Genomic DNA, 19626 nt, shown 5'->3' with positions numbered 1-19626 from the left:
TGACATGGATGGACAATCTAAGGATAAGATGCTTGAAAGTATAGAAAGCTATGCAAGAGGGGTCCTGATCTGTATGAAGGACAGGTAGCAGCTCCTAGCAACATCCAAATTCGATTGTTTGTTCTCTCTCAGATTATTTTGAGGGGACTGACTTTAAGTTGCAAACAGGTTTTCGACATTGTTTAGTCATGATTCTGATTCAATGCCACGGGTTTGGACTGGGAAGGAAGACATTCGTGCAATCACCAAAACTGCTCGCTCTGCAGTATGCCATAGTTTATGTAGTTTTTTTTTGGTATTTTGAATCTGTATTGTATTTTTGTTAATTATTTCTATTAACTTGTCCAGTCCTTGAAATTGCTGTCTGTGATGGCTATCATCCGTTTGGATGATGATGATAACGATAGTATCGAGAACACTCTTGTCTTTGGTGGATTCTACAAATGCTACCCCTAAAAGATAGGAGCGTCACAACATTTGATCCACTGGCATCAAGCACTTGGGAAGAGGTGACTTTTGGTTATGCTGAAGTTCTTATTTCCAAACTATATAATTCTGTGCTGACAAGTTAATTCTTGAATCTTGCTGATATAATTGACTCTAAAAGCTTTTTTTGACTAAAATCTTATGAAAAATTGTAAACGACTCGATTTTTGGTGCTTTTTAGCTCCAGCTGAAGTCAACAGGTCCTTGCTGCCAATAGTGGGTTGATCTAGTTCAGCACAAGTTTGACATGTATTTTCTTTAAGTAATATAATTAATTAAAGAATCACCATAAGGGGCGTGAACCTAGTACACAGTATGTCTAAACAAAGGATAGGATAGAATGGCAGTAAAAAGTAGATGGGGTCGTACCTAATTGGTTGATAAGGATCCATGGAGCCAACCCCAATTAAATTGGGTTTGAAGCCTAGTTTGAGTTGAGAGCTGAGTACATGACATTTAAATGCTTGCGTATCAGAAAATAAAATAAATAAAGGTAATGATATAGTGCATGACATTTGTTTACTTAAGGCCACCAAGCTGCGAGAGTGGACTACTCAGATTACTTGGGATGGCACCAATAATATAGATTTTTATTGATAGAGAATAGCTAGCCGGTCCATTAATGAATCTTCAAAATTTTATAAAAAAATAAAAAAAGTTATGGTCCAACTGGGGTCAATCGGGCTGATCTTATTGAATCCCGGATGGCACCGGCCCGTTATCCTTCCACCGCCAGGAGCGGGAGGTAGTCGCTGCTCTGTGGAACCAGCCTCACGCTGTGCCCTCCACTTTAGGAGCCACGTAACCCAAGCCTTCGCTCAAGTCACATGGCCCAGCTCTCGGCTTGGAATGGGCGGGCCAATAGAAAGCCCCCGGAATCCGATCAGACGGATTAGGCCACCGTTCCATAACCCTTTTGCCCCTACTCAGGTTACAGGCTCGCGTTGCTGAGCCCGGCGAGCAATCCAATGTTGTTGTGAGTTTATAAAGTATTGAATATCTTTGCTTCTTATCAATATGGGATTGCACTCTTCATTTGTTCTCGCTTCTCATGCTGGGGAACGCGTTAAAACACCTAATAAAAGAGCGACCAGGCATCGAAACCCAACGCCCTCGCATAAGACATGAAAATATGAGCTCTGATATTATTGTTTCCAGGACACATTTAAGACGGAATTTATGATGTTCGGAAAGGTAAGTGAGGTAGGGGAGCTTGTGGTTTTAACAGGGACTTTCAGCATAGATAATAAAGCTATTAAATGAAATATATTTTCCAGCATAATATTTCAGAAATTTGCTGCTGCATCTGTATTCGTGGCAATGTTGTCTTGCTCTTTGGAGAAAAATATGTAAGCTGGAGGTAGATGAGAATTCAGAATTGTATGCATGGTCTGGATGCATACAGGATCACAATTTCCACCATGTCCAAATGTAGTGTTGCTATGTTACTGACATGACAAGATTTGATTTGATCTGTGAAGAAGAGTGTAGCATGTGTACGAGTAAAATACACCATTTTGCAAATAGATATACTCTAAAGCAAAGGGAAATTCATGTTCATCTAGAGACACTCATCATTTTTCAGACAGCCCCCACAATGATCAATCCTTTTTACAGATTGCTCTGTACATCAATGAGACAGGTCCGGTCTTGCAAAATTGTTCACTGCAATATTGGTGTCAAGGTTGGGTCCAGACATGAATGAAATAAATGAACCTGCAGGCACGAACTGCTAACTTCTCTATTTGATAAGGGAAACAATCTTAAAACACCAAAAGAGAGCAGCTTTGACTTTTGCACTGAGCATTGGGATTTACACATGAATAAAAACATAGAAAATACAAGAATTCCAAAAGAAAATGCGTGGTTGTCCCCTAAAAGTGTTTCCAAAAGTGTTGTATTTTGTTTTTATTTTTTAAATATTTAAAAAATTTATCACTAATGAATTTGCGTGTATTTAAAAATTGCATATATAAATTAAATATTAAACAAAAGCTCTATCCGCAGATCATATGCATTGCCTCCAGAAACTAAACCATAAAAAGTAACTTAAATCAAAAGAGAAATGCTTTAGTAAAAAAAATTATATTAAAGTAAATTTATAAATTGCATTTGATGCAACACGTCAGATTGTAAAGTTATTTTTAATATAAAATAGATCTAATAGATCACGTGAAGTCATGTCAGTTTATAAGTTTATTTTTATGTAATTTTTTTTTATATCTATAGCAGTTCTAAAATCAAAATATTAGCACCGAATTTAGAATAATTATTAGGTGTGCTCGAAGTACTAATTTTTATCATATCAATTAAAATTAATGCTTATATAAATCATTTTAATTATGGATTACCTAATAATTTTTCCCTACTCCAGTCTTCAAAAAGTATATCAATCTGCCTAAATTAATACATCCAATATAATGTAGGCTAGTAAGTGAGCTGTCACATGCATGGTCGGACATGATCAGATTACAAAAGGAGTTTATCCAACGGCCACGAATTCCTAACTCCGACCGTGCCATTCATTTCATTAAATAACTGGTTGTAGTTTCGGTCATCTTAAATGCAAATGACCGCTGAATTTTGTATATATTTATACGTATATATATACCGTGTACACATAAAACACAGGCCAACCAGAGGCAGCCAGATTGATGCCATAAAGATCAGAAGCCTTCTTTCTGTAAGAGTTAATTCTGGGAGCCTTTGTCTGTGGTTTCAATGGCTTTAGTTGGGGCAGGGAAGCTCGTTTTCTGTTTGGTTCTATGTCTCTTGAACTCACACTCTCGTTCTCAAGGTTTTCTTCTTGCTCATATTTCTTTCAGCATCTCAAGCTATATAATTTCTTATGGCCATACCGTTTTCCATGTATCTGTGTTGAAAGTATATATACTTCTTTGTTTTTTCTGTTCATAACTATCTAGCAAAATCTCCTTTAGTTCTGGGTATCCTTTCTTTGCCTTTAATTGGCTCTTATACTACTTTGATCGAAAAGATGTAGGAATAATTATGAAGTTCTAGCTTCTGTACTGAAAATGGAGTGAAGCTGAAATTTTTCTGAGTAAAAATATGAAATGCATGGAAATTGTAATGCAGGTAAGGAGGATATCTGGGAATTCAGATATCCATTTATCAAACGAGCGAGCTCGTTCTCATCATCATCACCATCACCATCACCATCATCATCATCCTTCACATCGCCGCCGAGTGGAGGCAACATTAATGCTTACGACTACATAATTGTGGGAGGAGGCACAGCCGGGTGTCCTTTGGCTGCCACCCTGTCTCAAAACTTCAGCGTTCTGTTGCTTGAAAGAGGGGGTGTTCCTTTCTCTAATGCAAATGTTTCATTTCTAAGGAACTTCCACATTGCCCTAGCAGACACTTCTCCAACTTCTGCTTCCCAAGCCTTTGTTTCCACAGATGGGGTCATTAATGCAAGAGCTAGAGTTTTGGGTGGTGGTTCTTGCATCAATGCTGGCTTCTACACCAGAGCAAGCTCAAGGTATATATGGTTTATATTAAAAATATATGATTCTCAAACATCTCATAACAAATAATCTTACAAATTAACGTAAATCTAAGCGAGACTATATATATCACGTGATTTTATAAATTTTATTTTATAAATCTAACATTTTTCTTTTTTCCTTGACGAAAAAATAGAGTTAATGAATTGAGGTAATAAAAATTCTTGAAAGAAAGAAAAAGCATTCCGATCCCAGTGACTAGAAAGTATAAACTCTACGTCTACAACTAGATTGTGGAAAAATTTATTATCCGTAATTGCAAGTCTCACAAAAAACAAATAGGTGTACGTGGGTGGTGAGTAATTATTATAATTTATTGCCTAATTCGGAATAATTTATTTCTTAGTATTTTCTAAAAGTATTGATGGTTTGGATTATGGTCATGAAAATGCTATTTTTTTTTTTTTTTTGAGATACATGACAATGTCATTGTACCATGTGACAGAACATTTATGATTTCATCTTTGAAAGAAAGAGTCCATTAAGCTTGCATTTGGACTTTGAACTGATTCGAATTCTTTTATAAATAGTAGTGAGTTAAGGTGGTTGAATGAGTTCTATAAGATCTACCTAAAATGAGTTTAGATGCGTTTGAATATCAAGACGAGTTCAGATATATTTATAAGAATTTAAAAAAAATACGAGTCTCACTAATAAAAATACTGTTCACTTAACTTGGCATTTGTAGCAAGGAAGCATCTTTTTTTTTAAATAAATATATATTTTATGAGCAAGGATCAAATTAGTCACTGCATGAAGCTGATGGGATCAGTTCTGATGGTGCTATACGTCCTTGATGCAAATTCATCAAGGTCCCTAACACGTCTCTATCAGGAAAGTATAGCTGATGGTGCTATACGCATATGATGGGATCAGTTCAGTTCATGTCATGGACGTGACACATCTAGAATCATGTGAATTATTTATGGATGCAAACTCATCCGGTGTTTGTATGTTAGAAGAGGTTTAAGTCTGAACCAAGCTGTGTGCAGTCAAGGAATCAAACGAGCCCTAAAGGCTACTCATAGTCCCTTTCCACTAAATTTTTCCAGCAATGTCTACTTATTAGATCTAGGAGGACACTGAACATTTAAGGCAGTCATAAATTTTTAACATGACCTATTGAATACGTGGTCCCTAGGACATTGCAACTCACCTCTATTTTTAATTTTTAATTTTCTTATTACCAATCCACCTACCTATTTTATATGTTTTCTAAGCACCTACCCATTTTCAACGGCTAATGAAGCTTAATTTCTACTGCATTTTAATTTTTTTGACCCCTAGGGATAAGAGAGTTCAATTCTGATATTAGTGTTGGACCGGGTTGAGGTTCTCGGACCTTGTGTTAAAGAGGTAGGCTCAGCCCGGTTAAAAACCTTAGCCCAAAAACGTGTTCGTAAAGCCCGTTCACATTCCAGGAACCAGAGCCCAAAGATTAGGTTAAGTTATGAGAGGTTCATAAGTTGACAATGACATCATTGGGCCGTTTGCCATGTGCTGTAAAAGTGACACGGGCCCAAACTATGTATAGAATCCTATTTATGTAAGAGAAATACTATCTTGAATGAGTGTTCTGAATCTTCATCTTCTTCTTCTTTTTAATTATTAACGAAGTGTGTTTAAATAATATTGTGATTTTTTATTTTTTTAAATATTTATAATGATTAAAAAATGCATTAAAAAAATACTGTTCGGGACAATTTTTCAAGTGAATTGTTCGATAGCTGTAACATGACTCATTATGTAATTTAGATTTTATAAGAGTAAAATTGAAAATTACCGGCCATTTGAAACTACATAGTCATTTTGATGTGATAAAATATAAAAAGAGAAAAGATTTGTGTAAGTTCCAAATAGATAAATCATATATAAATCTTTGTAAAAAAGTCGATTTTACCAAGAAAAAGTCTAAAAAAAATTATTTAATCTACTTTTTTATAAAGAACTTGTACGAAATTTGTCTATTTAAGAGTATATCTATCGTTACTCTAATAAAAAAAAGGCGTTTGAATACACAAAAAAGGAACACATAATGCATTTTTGGCCATACATTACATACAGCTTGATTAAGCAATTGTACTGTTATATACGCAGTTTTATAGAGAAAATGGGCTGGGATGCGAAGCTAGTTGAGGAGTCCTACCCTTGGGTCGAGAAGCAAATTGTCCATCGCCCTAAGCTTGCGCCATGGCAGAGAGCAGTAAGGGATAGCCTTCTCGATGTTGGGGTGTCTCCTTTTAATGGATTCACATACGATCACATATATGGAACCAAGATTGGCGGCACCATTTTCGACAGGTTTGGCCTCCGCCACAGCGCCGCCGAACTCCTTGCTTCCGCCAACCCTCACAAGCTCACTGTCTTGGTCCACGCGACTGTACAGAAGATTGTGTTTCAAAAAACACGTACGTACGTTAAGAATTTCATGTTACTGTTCAAGTTACATAAGAGTTTCATGAGACCGGTAATGTCTGACACATGATGCAGGAAAGCAACCCAAGGCTGTGGGGGTCATTTTCAAAGACGAGAAGGGTGACCAGCATCAAGCACTTCTTGTCAATAGGCCAGGGAGTGAAATCATATTATCTTGCGGAGCAATCGGGACCCCTCAAATGCTATTGCTGAGTGGTATTGGACCAAAAGCTGAGCTTGAAAAGTTGAACATTCCTGTAGTGCTTGATAACAAGTTTGTTGGAAAGGGCATGGCGGACAATCCCATGAATGCTATTTTCGTTCCCACTAATAGGCCAGTTAAGCAGTCTCTCATCCAAACTGTAGGGATTACAAAGAAGGGCGTGTACATTGAAACTAGCAGTGGATTTGGACAGTCCAACGATAGCATTCACTGCCACCATGGCATCATGTCTGCTGAGGTAAGAAATATGAAAAAATGTTTGGTTCACAAAAAACTAAAAATCACGAGCTGAGGTGACTTGCTACGTCCATACATATTAGATATAGTTTATAATAAAAATATTTTACTGTCTAATGTATCCGAACAACAAGGCATAATAACTTGCTAGCTATATTTTTATAAGATATCTTTGAAAACCCAATGCAGAAACAACTAAAGCATTAATTATGGAAAACAAAAACAATGGGGCCGTTAATCAAGTACTAGTTGAGCTATAATATTGTCTAGGAACTTGATCTAATTCTCCTCCTCCTGAACTGCATGACCAGATTGGACAACTCTCCACGATTCCCCCAAAGCAAAGAACACCAGAGGCCATTCGAGCTTACATCAAAAGCAAGAAGAATTTACCCCATGAAGCATTCAGGGGAGGCTTCATTCTAGAAAAAATTGCCAACCCCATTTCAACAGGCAAGCTAAGATTGAACAACACTAATGTGGATGATAACCCCTCTGTCACCTTCAACTACTTCAAGCATCCTTACGATCTTCAACGCTGCGTTGATGGGATTCGGCTGGCCACGAGGATTGTGCAGTCTGAACACGTTACAAACTACACAAAATGCAACAAGGAAACTCTGGAGAAGATACTCGGTATGAGTGTCAGGGCTAATGTTAACCTCGTCCCTAAACATGCCAATGACACCAAGTCCATAGAACAGTTCTGCAAGGATACTGTTATCACAATTTGGCATTACCATGGTGGGTGCCGTGTGGGCAAGGTGGTTAGCCCTGAGTACAATGTCCTTGGCATTCACGGACTCCGCGTTGTTGATGGCTCAATCTTTAACGAATCGCCAGGCACAAATCCTCAAGCCACTGTCATGATGATGGGCAGGTAAGATTAATTACAAGAAAGAACGTCACAACGTATTTATAGTACTAATGTCTTCTGCTATAAATATATATATATATATATATATATATATATTTTCTCAACGTGCTTTTTTGGTGATATTCAGGTATATGGGAATGAAGATTTTAAGGGATAGGTTAGGAAGAGAAGCTGGCATATAAGGAAGCTTGGAAGTTCAGGTAGGAGCTGGGATGAGACAAGTGTTGGCAGGTAATGGTGGAATTAATGTATCCAGTATTTTTTAGTTCTTTAAAAGCAGCAATGCTATGTAGGAAATGCATCTGGCCTGGCTAGCTAGCCTTTTGTAATGATACTAAGTATCGTTCTTCATCTTAACTTTTCTTATCTTTATTCACAATAATTGGTGTGATATATTTTAAGTGACTTTTTCTTTAAATGATTGATTTATAAAGTCACTTAAAATATATCACATTAAATGGCGTGTGACTTAAGATGAGAAAAATAAAATGTATGATTTTATTATATATGTATTCTCTACCAACTTTTGATATGATCAGTCCCTTAATTGGTACATGATATAGATCATCTTATGCCCAGAGAGACAGAGAGGCAGCTGTCTACACCTGGAGGGATCAGCCCCCTGAATATATAGTCATAGGTGTCATTTGCAGGTAAGGAAAAAGAAGGCGACATGGATATATGGCCTAGACATTGGCTCAGGGTTTGATATATTATCAAACAGAGAATAAATCATAAACATAATAAACTGAAAAATAATACCATACACCACGCAAAGGCTTGGGATTGTTTTCCCTCCCTTGCCCGAGGTCACAAATTCAAAACGATTTATCTTTGTAAAACTTGTGAATTAAAGGCTTGTAGCCCTTGCATGCTGCCACTTTGGTGGGGTTGCTGTGACGGAGTACTGCCTCTCATAGGGGTTAATAGCTATGGCTCAATCTAAATATGTCGCAGCACGTGGAGAACCTTGTGGTCACGCCCAGAAGAGAAAGTTATATTGGTCACCCCTCCCCACTCTTTTTAAAAAAAAAATATAATACCATACACGCAATATCCTTGAGAGCCAGACCAGTTGCTCAAAAGGTCTGTGAATATTGTGGCCCCAATGCCTGCCCCAAAATGAATATAGAATGTCAGTATAGCAGAAAAGGTTCTCAAGGATTCTAAAATTTTTGGTATCCACATATCCTTTTTGATATCTAGATCATAACCTTTAGCTTCTCTAGTAGTGGTCAACTTGTTTTGAACAACAAGAATACAGTAGGTACTCTCATTCACTATTGATCAGTCTTCGACTGTGAAAGCCTTGTTTTCCTTTTCATCAATCAAATAGTTCATCTCATACTATCGTTAGGAGAAAGATCCATAAAATTCTTAGAAACTCGTGCATGAATGTTACAGAAAGTATTTATAACAATTTTTACAATTTTAAATCTGATTTTTAAGTGTTGAGGCTAATAATTTCTAGCTACTCACATGAATTTGGTGTTGAGAGACTAACTTAGGAGAAAATAAAAATAGACGATTTGATTAGCTTGTGGAAGCGATTTCTACTCCTCAAAAATCATAATTATACTTTGACTATGGACTTTTAACAGAGTTAATGCAAGCTGCCACTTATGAATTTGACAATGTTCCGTAAGGTCCAGTAAAAATTCGAAAATTAGATTACGATTACGATTTTATGTTGGAATTTGTTTTTCAATTTTACGTTTGAGTCGGAGGTGTCACTAGACCGACTCCTTCGATCATATCCGACTTCGATATTGAACATATATTTCTAAAATATGTATTTATATATATATATTGATAATATATGTTAGTATAGTTATATATAATTATAACTATAACTTATATATATAAACAAATTCAATAATATAGAAGTATAGCTAACTATTATAAAATAATATATTTGTACTATTGTTGATGTTGAAAAAATGACACAACAGGTTAGAATGAGAGAAAGAGTTATTTCCGGCCCGTTATGACAATCCGGGCATCGATTGGTGTGGTTTGGAGCTCTCGGCAGTGGTCCGGTACAATTATACGAGGTTAGTGTATACATCCATGATGGTGAATAGGAAAAAAATATAAAGAAAATAACAAAGAGGGAGACACTCATATTTACGTAGTTTGGTATATTACCTATATCTACAAGATATTTATAGAGAAAAAATTTACTATAATATATTTATTTTACAGTTTCTCAGATTGTCTCATCCATACTGAACTATGGAGATTAGAATTCTATCTTCTAATGTAAAAAATTTCATCATTGGTATCTTTCTCCTAATGATAAAGTAGTCGAAAAAGAAGTTGAAGTCTACGTCAGTCGTTTGGTCGCATGCCCCTCCAAAGTGGTGAAGAACAGTCACTTTTTTCCTTACTTTCCTCTTGGCACTTTTTATTCCCTTATCCCTCATTGTTTTCCATTCCCCTCTCATTTTTTTGTCTCCTAGTGGGGACCTTTGATAAACTAGGCTTGTTATTTGGACTTGGGATATGTGATTCCCTTCAACTGTAATAAAAAATATAAATAGAAACATATAATTAGACACTAAAAAGTTTAGTATATAATTAAGTTATAAATAAGTTAGACTATAGTATAATAACGTGTAATACTAATGAATAATAATATCTAATTAGACACTAGAAATAAGTCTAGTATATAAAGAAGTTAGAAACTAGTATATTATAATAACATGTAATACTATATAGTATAATAACATGTAAGATACTATAAATATATCTAGCATAGAGTTAAATTATAAATAAGTTACACACTAATATAATAACATGTAATACTATAGTATAATAATATGTAATTAGACATTATTTAAATAATAATTATTAATAATTAATATTAACAATTAAATTTAGTGATAAAAAAATTATAAAAACTATAAATAAAAGACCTTATGGCTAAAATAAATATTAAAATTGGTTAAGGGTTTAGGGATAAAAAAAAAAGGCCCAAAACAGGGTTTAGGGGAGAAAAGCCCAAAATCCTGGAAGCCCGGCCCAAAATGTTTAAATCGGCGTCGTTTGTCATAGAAAACCTCACAACGTCAACACGGACTCACTGCTCAGAAAAACGGCGTCGTTTTATGCTGGTAAGACGGCGCCGTTTTACCCCCGGGACCTCATGTCATTCCCTCTGGCTCTCAAAATCCCTCCTCTTCTCCCGTCGCCGTCACTGCCCCTGCCCGTCGTCCTCGGCCACCACCCAGCCCGTGGTCGGCGTCCGCCCACATCTTCGTCGGGTTCTCTCTCTAACCATGTTTTCCGCTTCTAACCCTAAGTCCCTCTTTTCTCTCCTCATTCTCTCCCTTCCTCCGAACCACCCTCCCGTCTCTCCTCATTACCTGAGTTGGTGAACATCTAAGGACGGGAACCGCTAATCTACCGATCTACTGCGAAATTTACCACGTAAGCTCCACATCTTCCGATCTGCTTCCAGATTTGTGCCTCTGTAAATTAGCCCGTGAAGAAATCCATTTTGGTTTCTAGACTATCATTATTTTGCTTCCAGATTTGGGGTTTTCTTGCAGTGTTGCACACCCAAGTTTGCTTCCAGATTTTTGGAAATTTATTCTCCACAGTAAGTCGCTCCACTGCCCCTCGCCATGTTTGGTTTTTTGCTGAATCTGTGATATGGTGGTTGTGATTTAAGGCTTCGGTAATTTTTTTGCCACTTGAATCTGGGTACCGATTTAAATTTTTTATTTTGCTACGTGAATCTGTGATTGGGTGGTAATTTTTTCGCTGGTTGTGAATCTGTCAATCTTTGTACTGACTTTTTCGCTGTTTGGTTTTTTTTTTTTTTGGCTGGTTCTTGGTTAGTCAGATGGACTTTATCATATATGGATTAGAGTTGTACTGATGACAATATTGCCTGGCTCCTTTCTCTTTTCTCTTGGTGCAACCAAACACTTGCCTATTCTATGCCCTACTCTACAATAAATCAATAAAAATGTATCATTAATAAATGTATAACAACTCATATATAATCTTTGTCATAAAAAAGAAAAATGAATATTCTATTATAACCTTGTCTGGAAATTTAGTTGGTCTAGCCATTAGTCAATATGAGTATATTCAACAGTATATATATATAGACACATTCATACAAAGAAACATGCACATTTATTTCAAAACTCATGCTCACAAGGATTTATTTATATTTGCTCTAGGAAAATGGCTAGTGCAAGTCTAGGACATTTATGCCCAATCCAAGCCTTTTGAAAAAAAATGGGACCCAGAATTAGATCTGTGTTCGCTTCCAGAATGGGGCCTGCTGGGCAACAACATTGGCTTTACTCCTGCGACAGAACTGGTATATGCCTAAGCAAGAATAATGGGATTCAGGCCTATTTAAATGAGAGGAAAAAAAATTCCAAATTAAGAAACATAAGAAATCCGAATTTGGCTTGATAAAGATAGGTTGTCACAAAGCTTGCAATTTTCAGCATTTGAATTATATGTGGGGGCTATCAACAATTTTCAGCATTTTAATAGGTCATTTTGAGTTAATTTGGAATTCATGTAAATTCATTTTTGACAGAATTTTTTTTTATTGTGCTGCTGGTATATTGTAAGATCTTGACTGCCAAAAATAATGAACTGAGTTTGTATCATGTTGCAGTATGGGCCCTGATTTAGAGCTCCAAGGAAATTTGAAAGCTGCTATGGAATTTTCGGTTAGTAAGGACAACGTAATTGCCTCCGAAGGCTCAGAAGAAAAACTTCTGCAACGTGCAAGTAATTGTGAGGACAACACCTTTGGCGTGGAAGGATTATTAGTTGAGCGAGCTGGTGAACATAATGGAATTGATAATATGGAGCTTAATATAACCGACATTATTGATACAATTGATGCTGTACCGGTTGAAGGTGAATGCCAAGATGTGACTGAGCATTCAAGTTCTTTTGGTGGTACAGAATCCAGGACGGAGAGTGGTTTGATGTTGACTGATGACGAAATTGAGTCACATGTGTGTGCAAGTAATGCCTCAGTATTTGATGGATGCTTTGATGCCTTTCGAATAAGGTACTCGCTGGTCTGAATTAATTATTGCATATATTGCTTATTTCTTATCTATTGAGTAGCAGTTATAGAGTCCATGAGCCTAATATCATGGTATCCATATAAAGTTTAGAGAGATGTTTTTTCCTTTTTCCACTTTATGTATGTTTAGAGTTGAAATCACACTTTTCACCCACAGATTACCACACATTTCTCATTGTGCATTATAAGCTGCAAAAGTTTCAATTAGCACCCTAAACTACCAAGATTTTTCTCTTTGCACCCTCCATTCAAACCTAACCATTAAGATCGTGCCATGTGACCATCTTTTTCGTTCATCTTAATGGCCATATTGTATTCATGGTGCAAATGGAAAACAATATATAGTTTGGGTGCAAAATGAAACTTTTTATACTGTAGGGTGCAAACAAAAGATGTGGTAGTTTAGGGGTGAGAATTGTAATTAACCTTTTTATGTTGGTTGTTGAGTAATACTTTCAAGTTTTTAAGGAAAATGATACTGTTGTACTAAAACTAAAAGGTTTGTGAAATGGTGGTTTTCTTCTGTGCCTACCCATATCATTTTATCCTGTCTGGGCCTGTTTGCTTTGATGTCTTCAACTTCAGGACTTGAGCCAGTCTTTCTGGTTGGTCTTAGATTTATAGCAAAACTCTTTGTAATTGGGTATCATAAACTAATCTGATGAGATTCTTGCAAATTTCTATGCTTTCTTAGAAGAGAATGATGTCATTTAATTGTAGTCATTACTTTTTTTTTTTTTGAATTTATCTTCTCTCTTGGGGAGGGGAAATGAAAACTTAATCAAGTGAATGGATGCCATTAAGGACCTTACCTCACCGGGTGCCTACAGTGAAATGTTTTTTTTTTTTTCTGCTCCGTAATTTTCTTGGATGGATATGGATCTTTATGGTTTTTCCCAAGTTGTTTGGTTGAATCTGGGTTGGTTTGAGGTAGTTCAAGTAAATCGAATTGGTCTGCCTAGTTTTAGGTTTCAAAAAAACCCACTTTATAAAATTGGCTTCTAACGTTCAGATTCTACCTATAAGAAAAATGTTCGGATTCAAATGTGTGCTTGATTGTGGGTCTCATGTGTCTAGCAAGCCCAAAATAGCAATTTTTTCTCACCTCTGTTTTCATGAAATGTCTAGCGAACTTGTTGGAATTGGGCTCAACAAGCAGGTCCGATGAGTGTCAAGTGAGTGTCTAATGAGAGTCTAGTGAACTCTCAATATTTGTAATTTGTGATCTAATTTCAGTCTAGAATGTCTTGAACATATTTACAACTGAATGAGACCAAGTTTTGTAATTAAATATGCCAACGCAATTATTTTACATTCATGGGATTGTTCATTGTGATCATGCAAATACACCCTAACTGAGATTTAACTAAGCTGGCAAGCCCACTTGATCAAGCTTTCTCAATTCCACTAAGCTAACTGGGATATATGGTTTGGAGGATGAATATTTAGTGCCCAAAGACCTTTAAAAATAAGATAGATTTTTTTTTAATCAAAGTGTATTAATAAAAGAATAGTCAAAGCCATATGAAGTACAAAGAATGCCCCAACTATGTAGGGAACATAGATAAGATAGAATGTTCATGCGCAATATTCGTAATTTTTAATTTCATTAAGGTTGTGGTTGATGATTACTATTATAAAGAAGTCAACCATAGGCTGGCATCATACTTTCATGCATCACCTCGAACCGTTCTGCCATTACTAGCGTGAAGAGTATCTAGGGTCATTTACATACTAATGAATTTAATCTTTTATGCGAATCTTCTCTTTTTTAAATCTCCTGTGATTTCTGCTGTTATTTAAACTGTTGATATAGTCAAATCTCAAGAGATACCTTTTCTCAAAATCCCTGAAAGTCAAGTCTCTTTATTCTATTCTTCTCAGTCCCATTTCTCCTGCCCTTGGACTGTTACATCCACTGCGATGTCATATACTACATCTGCCGCAAACCAACATAGTGTTTGCAGACCACAGTAACACAAAGACCTTCTCAGCCAAATTAGACTGATACAATGTACTTGCTTCTTCTCTGTTCACGTAAAGCAAGTGGGAATGGGATACCTATTCTTTCTTATTATCTATCTTACCATGCATGAGAACATATTGTTGCCTCTATTAGCTGAAAAAATCTCTCACATTCACATGGTTTATCTGTGCTTCTAACATCCAGGAAGAAAAAGTTAACAGTCCATTGGAGGCAGTTTATTCGTCCTCTTATGTGGCGCTGTAAATGGATCGAACTTCAAATTAAGGAGCTTCAGTCCCAGGCACTAAAGTATGATAGAGAACTTGCAGTTTATGATCAAAGAAAGCAGTTTGAATTTGAAAACTTCACCTTAGAAGGTTTTGATGCAAAGTCCCTACCCTTTTCCAGACAACTTAGAAATAAGGTCATGGCGAGGAAGAAAAGAAAGAGAGTTGAAGAGACGGCTGATGTAACGCCATATATATCACAACATAACCTGTTCTCCTACTATGGTATGAAGTTCAAAATTTTGTCATTTGCTTCAATATTTTAATATTGCCTCATATAAGTATAATTCATGTTTCTTTGTTGAACTTCTCTCTCTTTTTTCCCCAGAAAGTAAGAGGTCTATTGCTGATGGTGCTCCTATAGAAGGGTATTGTGGTAATCTAGGTAAGAAGTACTAAAGTTGATTTAATATACTACTAGTAAGGCTGTAGATGTTGTATCAATGTCCATTTGCTTGTAACTCTGTTAGTCACTGACAAAAAAATGTGCATTTGCTTGTGTTTAGTATATTTGGTAGGGTCGATCTAATTAGTTGAAACCATTTGATGGTCAAAATGTTAATGAGACAAGAAGAGATGGCCTTTTACGTGGCATTTTGCAACTATAGAATTATGTGTGTCCGGGTGTGTGTGCGAGCAACAAATTAATGAAAAATATATCTTTGATTATAACTGTAAATGAACTGCGCCATCCATGAAAATATTTAGCTTGTTTTATATAAAATCAACTACCGTTCAGTGCACTTAACTGAAAGAACTGCGCTTTAACATTTTGAATAATTTATTAAAGGAACTCAGTTTGTATAAGCTTGGTCCTGTTCGAATGAGCTTGTACAACTTCATATCTATTATTGAGTAGTGCTAAATACAATCCTATAGTGTACAAGTCTTACATAGGTCCTTTGGGAAAAAGGTGGGACCCACTGATCCCATAGTTTTTCAAAAGGCTCGGGTGGGGCATGAATGTCATAGACTTGCACTAGCCATTTTCTTTGAGGAAATATACCTAAAATCCTTGTGAGCATGAGTTTTGATATAAACGTGTGTGTTTCTTTGTATGAATGGATAAATATATATATATATATATATATACTGTTGAATGTACTCATATAGACTAATGACTAGACTACCTAAATTTCCAGACCAAGGTTATAATATAATATTCATTTTTCCTTTATATGATAAAGATTATGTATGAGTTGTTATACATATATGATTGGTGAATTTATATTTATGAGTCCATAAAAAATAGTTATATCTATTACTTATAAAAAAAATATCTAATTAACTTGAACAATATGCTTTTAATAATCATTAATTAAATAAAATTAACTTGGGTTCACAAAATGTATAAAATTTCACTGATTAATATTCGCTTTTTATGAGGAAAGAATAAGTTAATTAAGAAGCTCGTGAACAAGCTTGGGCTTATTCAAAAGTTAAATGAACCAACTTAAAAAGCTAATCTAGCTTGGTCATGTGTTCGATCTTGGTGCATACTTGAATCAAATCTGACAACTAATCTTGGACCTTCAATATTTGGCTTGGCTGGACTTGAATATGGTTCTCATAATCATATCTCCTTGTATTTTTACTTCTTGAGGCACCAGAAGTATTTTGAAATATCAAACATGGTGATTTGACTGGGTCCAGTGCATCTAATGTCTTCCAGCAGGATCTTAGATTTTGAAAGAGCATATTGATTTTCTGCTAGTTCTTTTGAAAACGTTTTGTTTAGACTCTCTCCACCAATACTTATCAGCACTAATTTTCTCATGCCGATTTCTGCAGATAAGATTGCTAATGGCAGTAATGAGTTTGGGCTAAATGATGGATGGTCATCTCTTGAATTTGGAAATGGTGATAATTCATTGGAACAGATTCTCTCGAAGATTGAAGTGGCACATTCTCAAGTTCGCAAGCTGAAGACCCAAATTGACAAGGTGCTCAGTGAAAATCCTGGAAAGTTCTGTTCCATAAATAAGTTGAGCTTTCCTGTACCATCTGAAGCATTGACCATTTCTGATCAAAGTCCTGCCTCTCCTCCTGATAATGGACATAGATTGCCAGCTAAATCTCGATTTACTTCTCGGCATATATCTGAGGGTAGCATGGGAGATGTACCTATGTCTGAAAATGCAGTTTTCAGTCTCGGGGAGGCAAACCCTCTTTCTAATATAATTGAAAGCATTGACCAGTCTCAGGTGAGGGGTTTATATGAAAATGCAAGTGCTTATTTTGTGGCATGATTTACAGGTATCTGCGTAATTTTTGTTTGTAGAATATTGTTGTAAGTAACTATGATCATGTAAGACTTCTTTTCCGCCTGTCATTGGTAGCCCATGGATAGCAAACTGAGAATGAGAAGAGGTTTTGGTTATTAGTTCACTTGTTATAATCTGTGACATAAAACTATTCAAAGCTGTCCCATTTTATCAGCCACTCAGTGAAATAGAGCAAGTTGCTCAGTGAAATAGAGCAAGTTCAATTTTTGCTGTACATGAAAGCTATTCGAGTTGTCACATTATCGGTGATTTAGCTGGCTGGTGTTTCTCGTCTTTGGAGTTTTCCTGCGATGTAACTCATACATGCACCTATGGGGACACTGATATCCTGTGCGTGCACCTCTCTTCATTTGGTAGTTACAGATTCCAAATGAACCCGTTATTTGCGACTGAATTGTATATTGGTTGAATCGCCAAAGTTGCTTGAACATTTTATTATATGTCGCAACTAATTTGTTCTTCATGCCTGTAGAAGGAAGGAATTCTGATACATAATCAGGCTGCCAAGGAAGAGTTGGATGGTTTTGGCCAAGTCAGAGGATGGCTCATAGAGAAGCCTCAGGTACCGCTGGAAGAGCAGAAAACTATTCCTGACCTGCCCGCAGAGACAGCGACACCCAAGGTTCAATCTAATGTAAAATCACGTTCCCCTTCCAAGTCAAGTTTCCCTCGGCACACAAGAAGACGGGGGCGGAGAAAAGCTGGCTCAAAGAGGTGGAGCAGGAGATCTTTAGGTTAGCTGAATTTTACAAGCCAATATAGTTTTTATCTTATTTGTTCTAAGGATGTAAAACCAAAATATTCAACAAGGATGTCAACAGCCTCCGTTGCTTTTCAGAATTTGTATATGCTGCTTATTTTACAGTTTTACTGTATATCTTCTCCCTCTCACTTGTAGCATTGATTTCAAGTATAATGTAAGCACTATTAATCTGTTTGGATTTGAACTTGTTGCCAAGTTTACGTGTTTTTTCACTTTTTGGTGGATATCTTGAGAGCAGTTTGGAATATCTGTAGGACTAGCCCGATGCTTTCGTATCCCCCTTACCACTCTATTTAGATGCCTTATAAAATAAAGTTCACCGTGAAATTATTTTTGGGATGTCAAGATGCCCCTTCCCCTTCCTTGTATGCTTGGGCTAGCTTCTGTTGCAAGTTTTTGGTTATCCTTCCTCTCATGATTCCTTCAAGCTTAAGCTTTGATCTCTTGACTTTAGGCTTCGTTTGGATAGTCAAATGAGATGGAAAATTTGTAATTAGTAGTGAGATGGTTTGTGATTAGTAGTAAAATAATTTGTAAATAATAGTGAAATAGTTTGAGTTAAAATCTTTATTGGGTTTTAGGAAAAGAGAGGAAAAGTTGAATAAAAATTTTATAATGTTAAAATATTGTTAGAATATAAATTTTGTTTCAGAATTTAAAAAAGTTGTATTATTTTTTATGTTTTGTATTGAAATTTTTTATAATTATAATGATTAAATGAAAAAGTATGAAAGAGAAATTGAAAAGTGCTTATTGTTTGAATAAGATTTAAATATTGAGATGAGACCAACTATGTAGGAACCCTAAGGAATAGAATGGAATAATTATCGTTGTCTTGATAATGGTGATTCAACTTTTAACATCAATTTTACTCTTATCGATAAAAAAAAGACATTGATTTTACTTTGCCAAAAAAAAAAAAAAAAAAAAAAAATTCAAGCAGAACTTTTTAAAATTCTTCATAATTTTATTTCCAAACATCACTAAAATAAAAAATATTTTTAAATTTTAAATTTTCAAAACCTTCATTTAATCATTATCTAATCATTATTCAAACATAAAAGTTAATAGGAAAATGTTGCAATGGTCTACCGAGCATTTGCACCGATAGGTTCTTTTTTTTTTTATATGTTAAGAATTTTTATATGTTAAGAAATGTATTTAATTGATTTTTTTACTTACATATTAAAAAAATATTTCTTAATGTTTAAGAAAAAAAGAAAAAAATAATAAAACAATATCATATATTGGTAGACTATCGGTCTCCGTAGCATGACCCAAATTATTATCTTTTACAATTTTTAAAACAAAATATAAATGTCAATACAATTTTTACAAACTTTAAAATAGAAATATTAATATTAAAAAATTAAAATCAAATCATTTTTTTAACTTTATAATATGGAACTCATATAAAAAAATCATTTCTTAAATGATGGACTAAACTTTTTTTCAAAAATAGTACGCGGGACTCGCACATCCTAAG

The 19626-nt window shown here is 35.5% G+C and overlaps 2 protein-coding genes across 10 annotated transcripts; both read left to right on the top strand.

The window, feature by feature from the left end:
- Window positions 1-3106: 3106 nt before the first annotated feature.
- LOC122300954 (protein HOTHEAD-like) lies at window positions 3107-8300 on the top strand. Its single transcript, XM_043111975.1, has 6 exons — window positions 3107-3283; window positions 3583-3991; window positions 6114-6424; window positions 6507-6892; window positions 7203-7771; window positions 7896-8300. Exons 1-6 carry the CDS (start codon window positions 3208-3210, stop codon window positions 7948-7950), a joined length of 1806 nt encoding a protein of 601 aa, XP_042967909.1. The 5' UTR covers window positions 3107-3207; the 3' UTR covers window positions 7951-8300.
- A 2542-nt stretch (window positions 8301-10842) lies between these two features.
- LOC122300953 lies at window positions 10843-18335 on the top strand. Of its 9 annotated transcripts, none has more exons than XM_043111972.1 (8): window positions 10844-11200; window positions 11323-11372; window positions 11965-12107; window positions 12417-12821; window positions 15010-15317; window positions 15421-15477; window positions 16884-17296; window positions 17850-18335. In XM_043111972.1, the coding sequence occupies exons 4-8, from the start codon at window positions 12418-12420 to the stop codon at window positions 18114-18116; spliced, it is 1449 nt and encodes a 482-aa protein (XP_042967906.1). In that variant the 5' UTR covers window positions 10844-11200; window positions 11323-11372; window positions 11965-12107; window position 12417; the 3' UTR covers window positions 18117-18335. The 9 variants fall into 9 exon arrangements, with proteins under 9 accessions (XP_042967908.1, XP_042967906.1, XP_042967905.1 ...); XM_043111971.1 differs by having other exon boundaries at window positions 11304-11372; XM_043111974.1 differs by lacking the exon at window positions 11965-12107 and having other exon boundaries at window positions 10843-11372; window positions 15010-15114; window positions 15214-15317.
- The last annotated feature ends 1291 nt before the right edge of the window (window positions 18336-19626 follow it).

This window comes from Carya illinoinensis, chromosome 2 (genome assembly GCF_018687715.1).
Source record: "Carya illinoinensis cultivar Pawnee chromosome 2, C.illinoinensisPawnee_v1, whole genome shotgun sequence".
Lineage (NCBI taxonomy): Eukaryota > Viridiplantae > Streptophyta > Magnoliopsida > Fagales > Juglandaceae > Carya > Carya illinoinensis.
This window is presented reverse-complemented; position numbering and strand designations above follow the sequence as displayed.

Excerpts from the sequence above, each read along its gene's own strand:
- LOC122300954 (XM_043111975.1), top strand. The coding sequence starts at position 3,208 with ATGGCTTTAGTTGGGGCAGGGAAGCTCGTTTTCTGTTTGGTTCTATGT. Across the intron at positions 6,893-7,202 it reads ATGGCATCATGTCTGCTGAG|ATTGGACAACTCTCCACGAT; the intron begins GTAAGAAATATG and ends CTGCATGACCAG. Across the intron at positions 7,772-7,895 it reads ACTGTCATGATGATGGGCAG|GTATATGGGAATGAAGATTT; the intron begins GTAAGATTAATT and ends GGTGATATTCAG.
- LOC122300953 (XM_043111973.1), top strand. The coding sequence starts at position 12,418 with ATGGGCCCTGATTTAGAGCTCCAAGGAAATTTGAAAGCTGCTATGGAA. Across the intron at positions 15,318-15,420 it reads TAACCTGTTCTCCTACTATG|AAAGTAAGAGGTCTATTGCT; the intron begins GTATGAAGTTCA and ends TTTTTTCCCCAG. Across the intron at positions 15,478-16,883 it reads AGGGTATTGTGGTAATCTAG|ATAAGATTGCTAATGGCAGT; the intron begins GTAAGAAGTACT and ends CGATTTCTGCAG.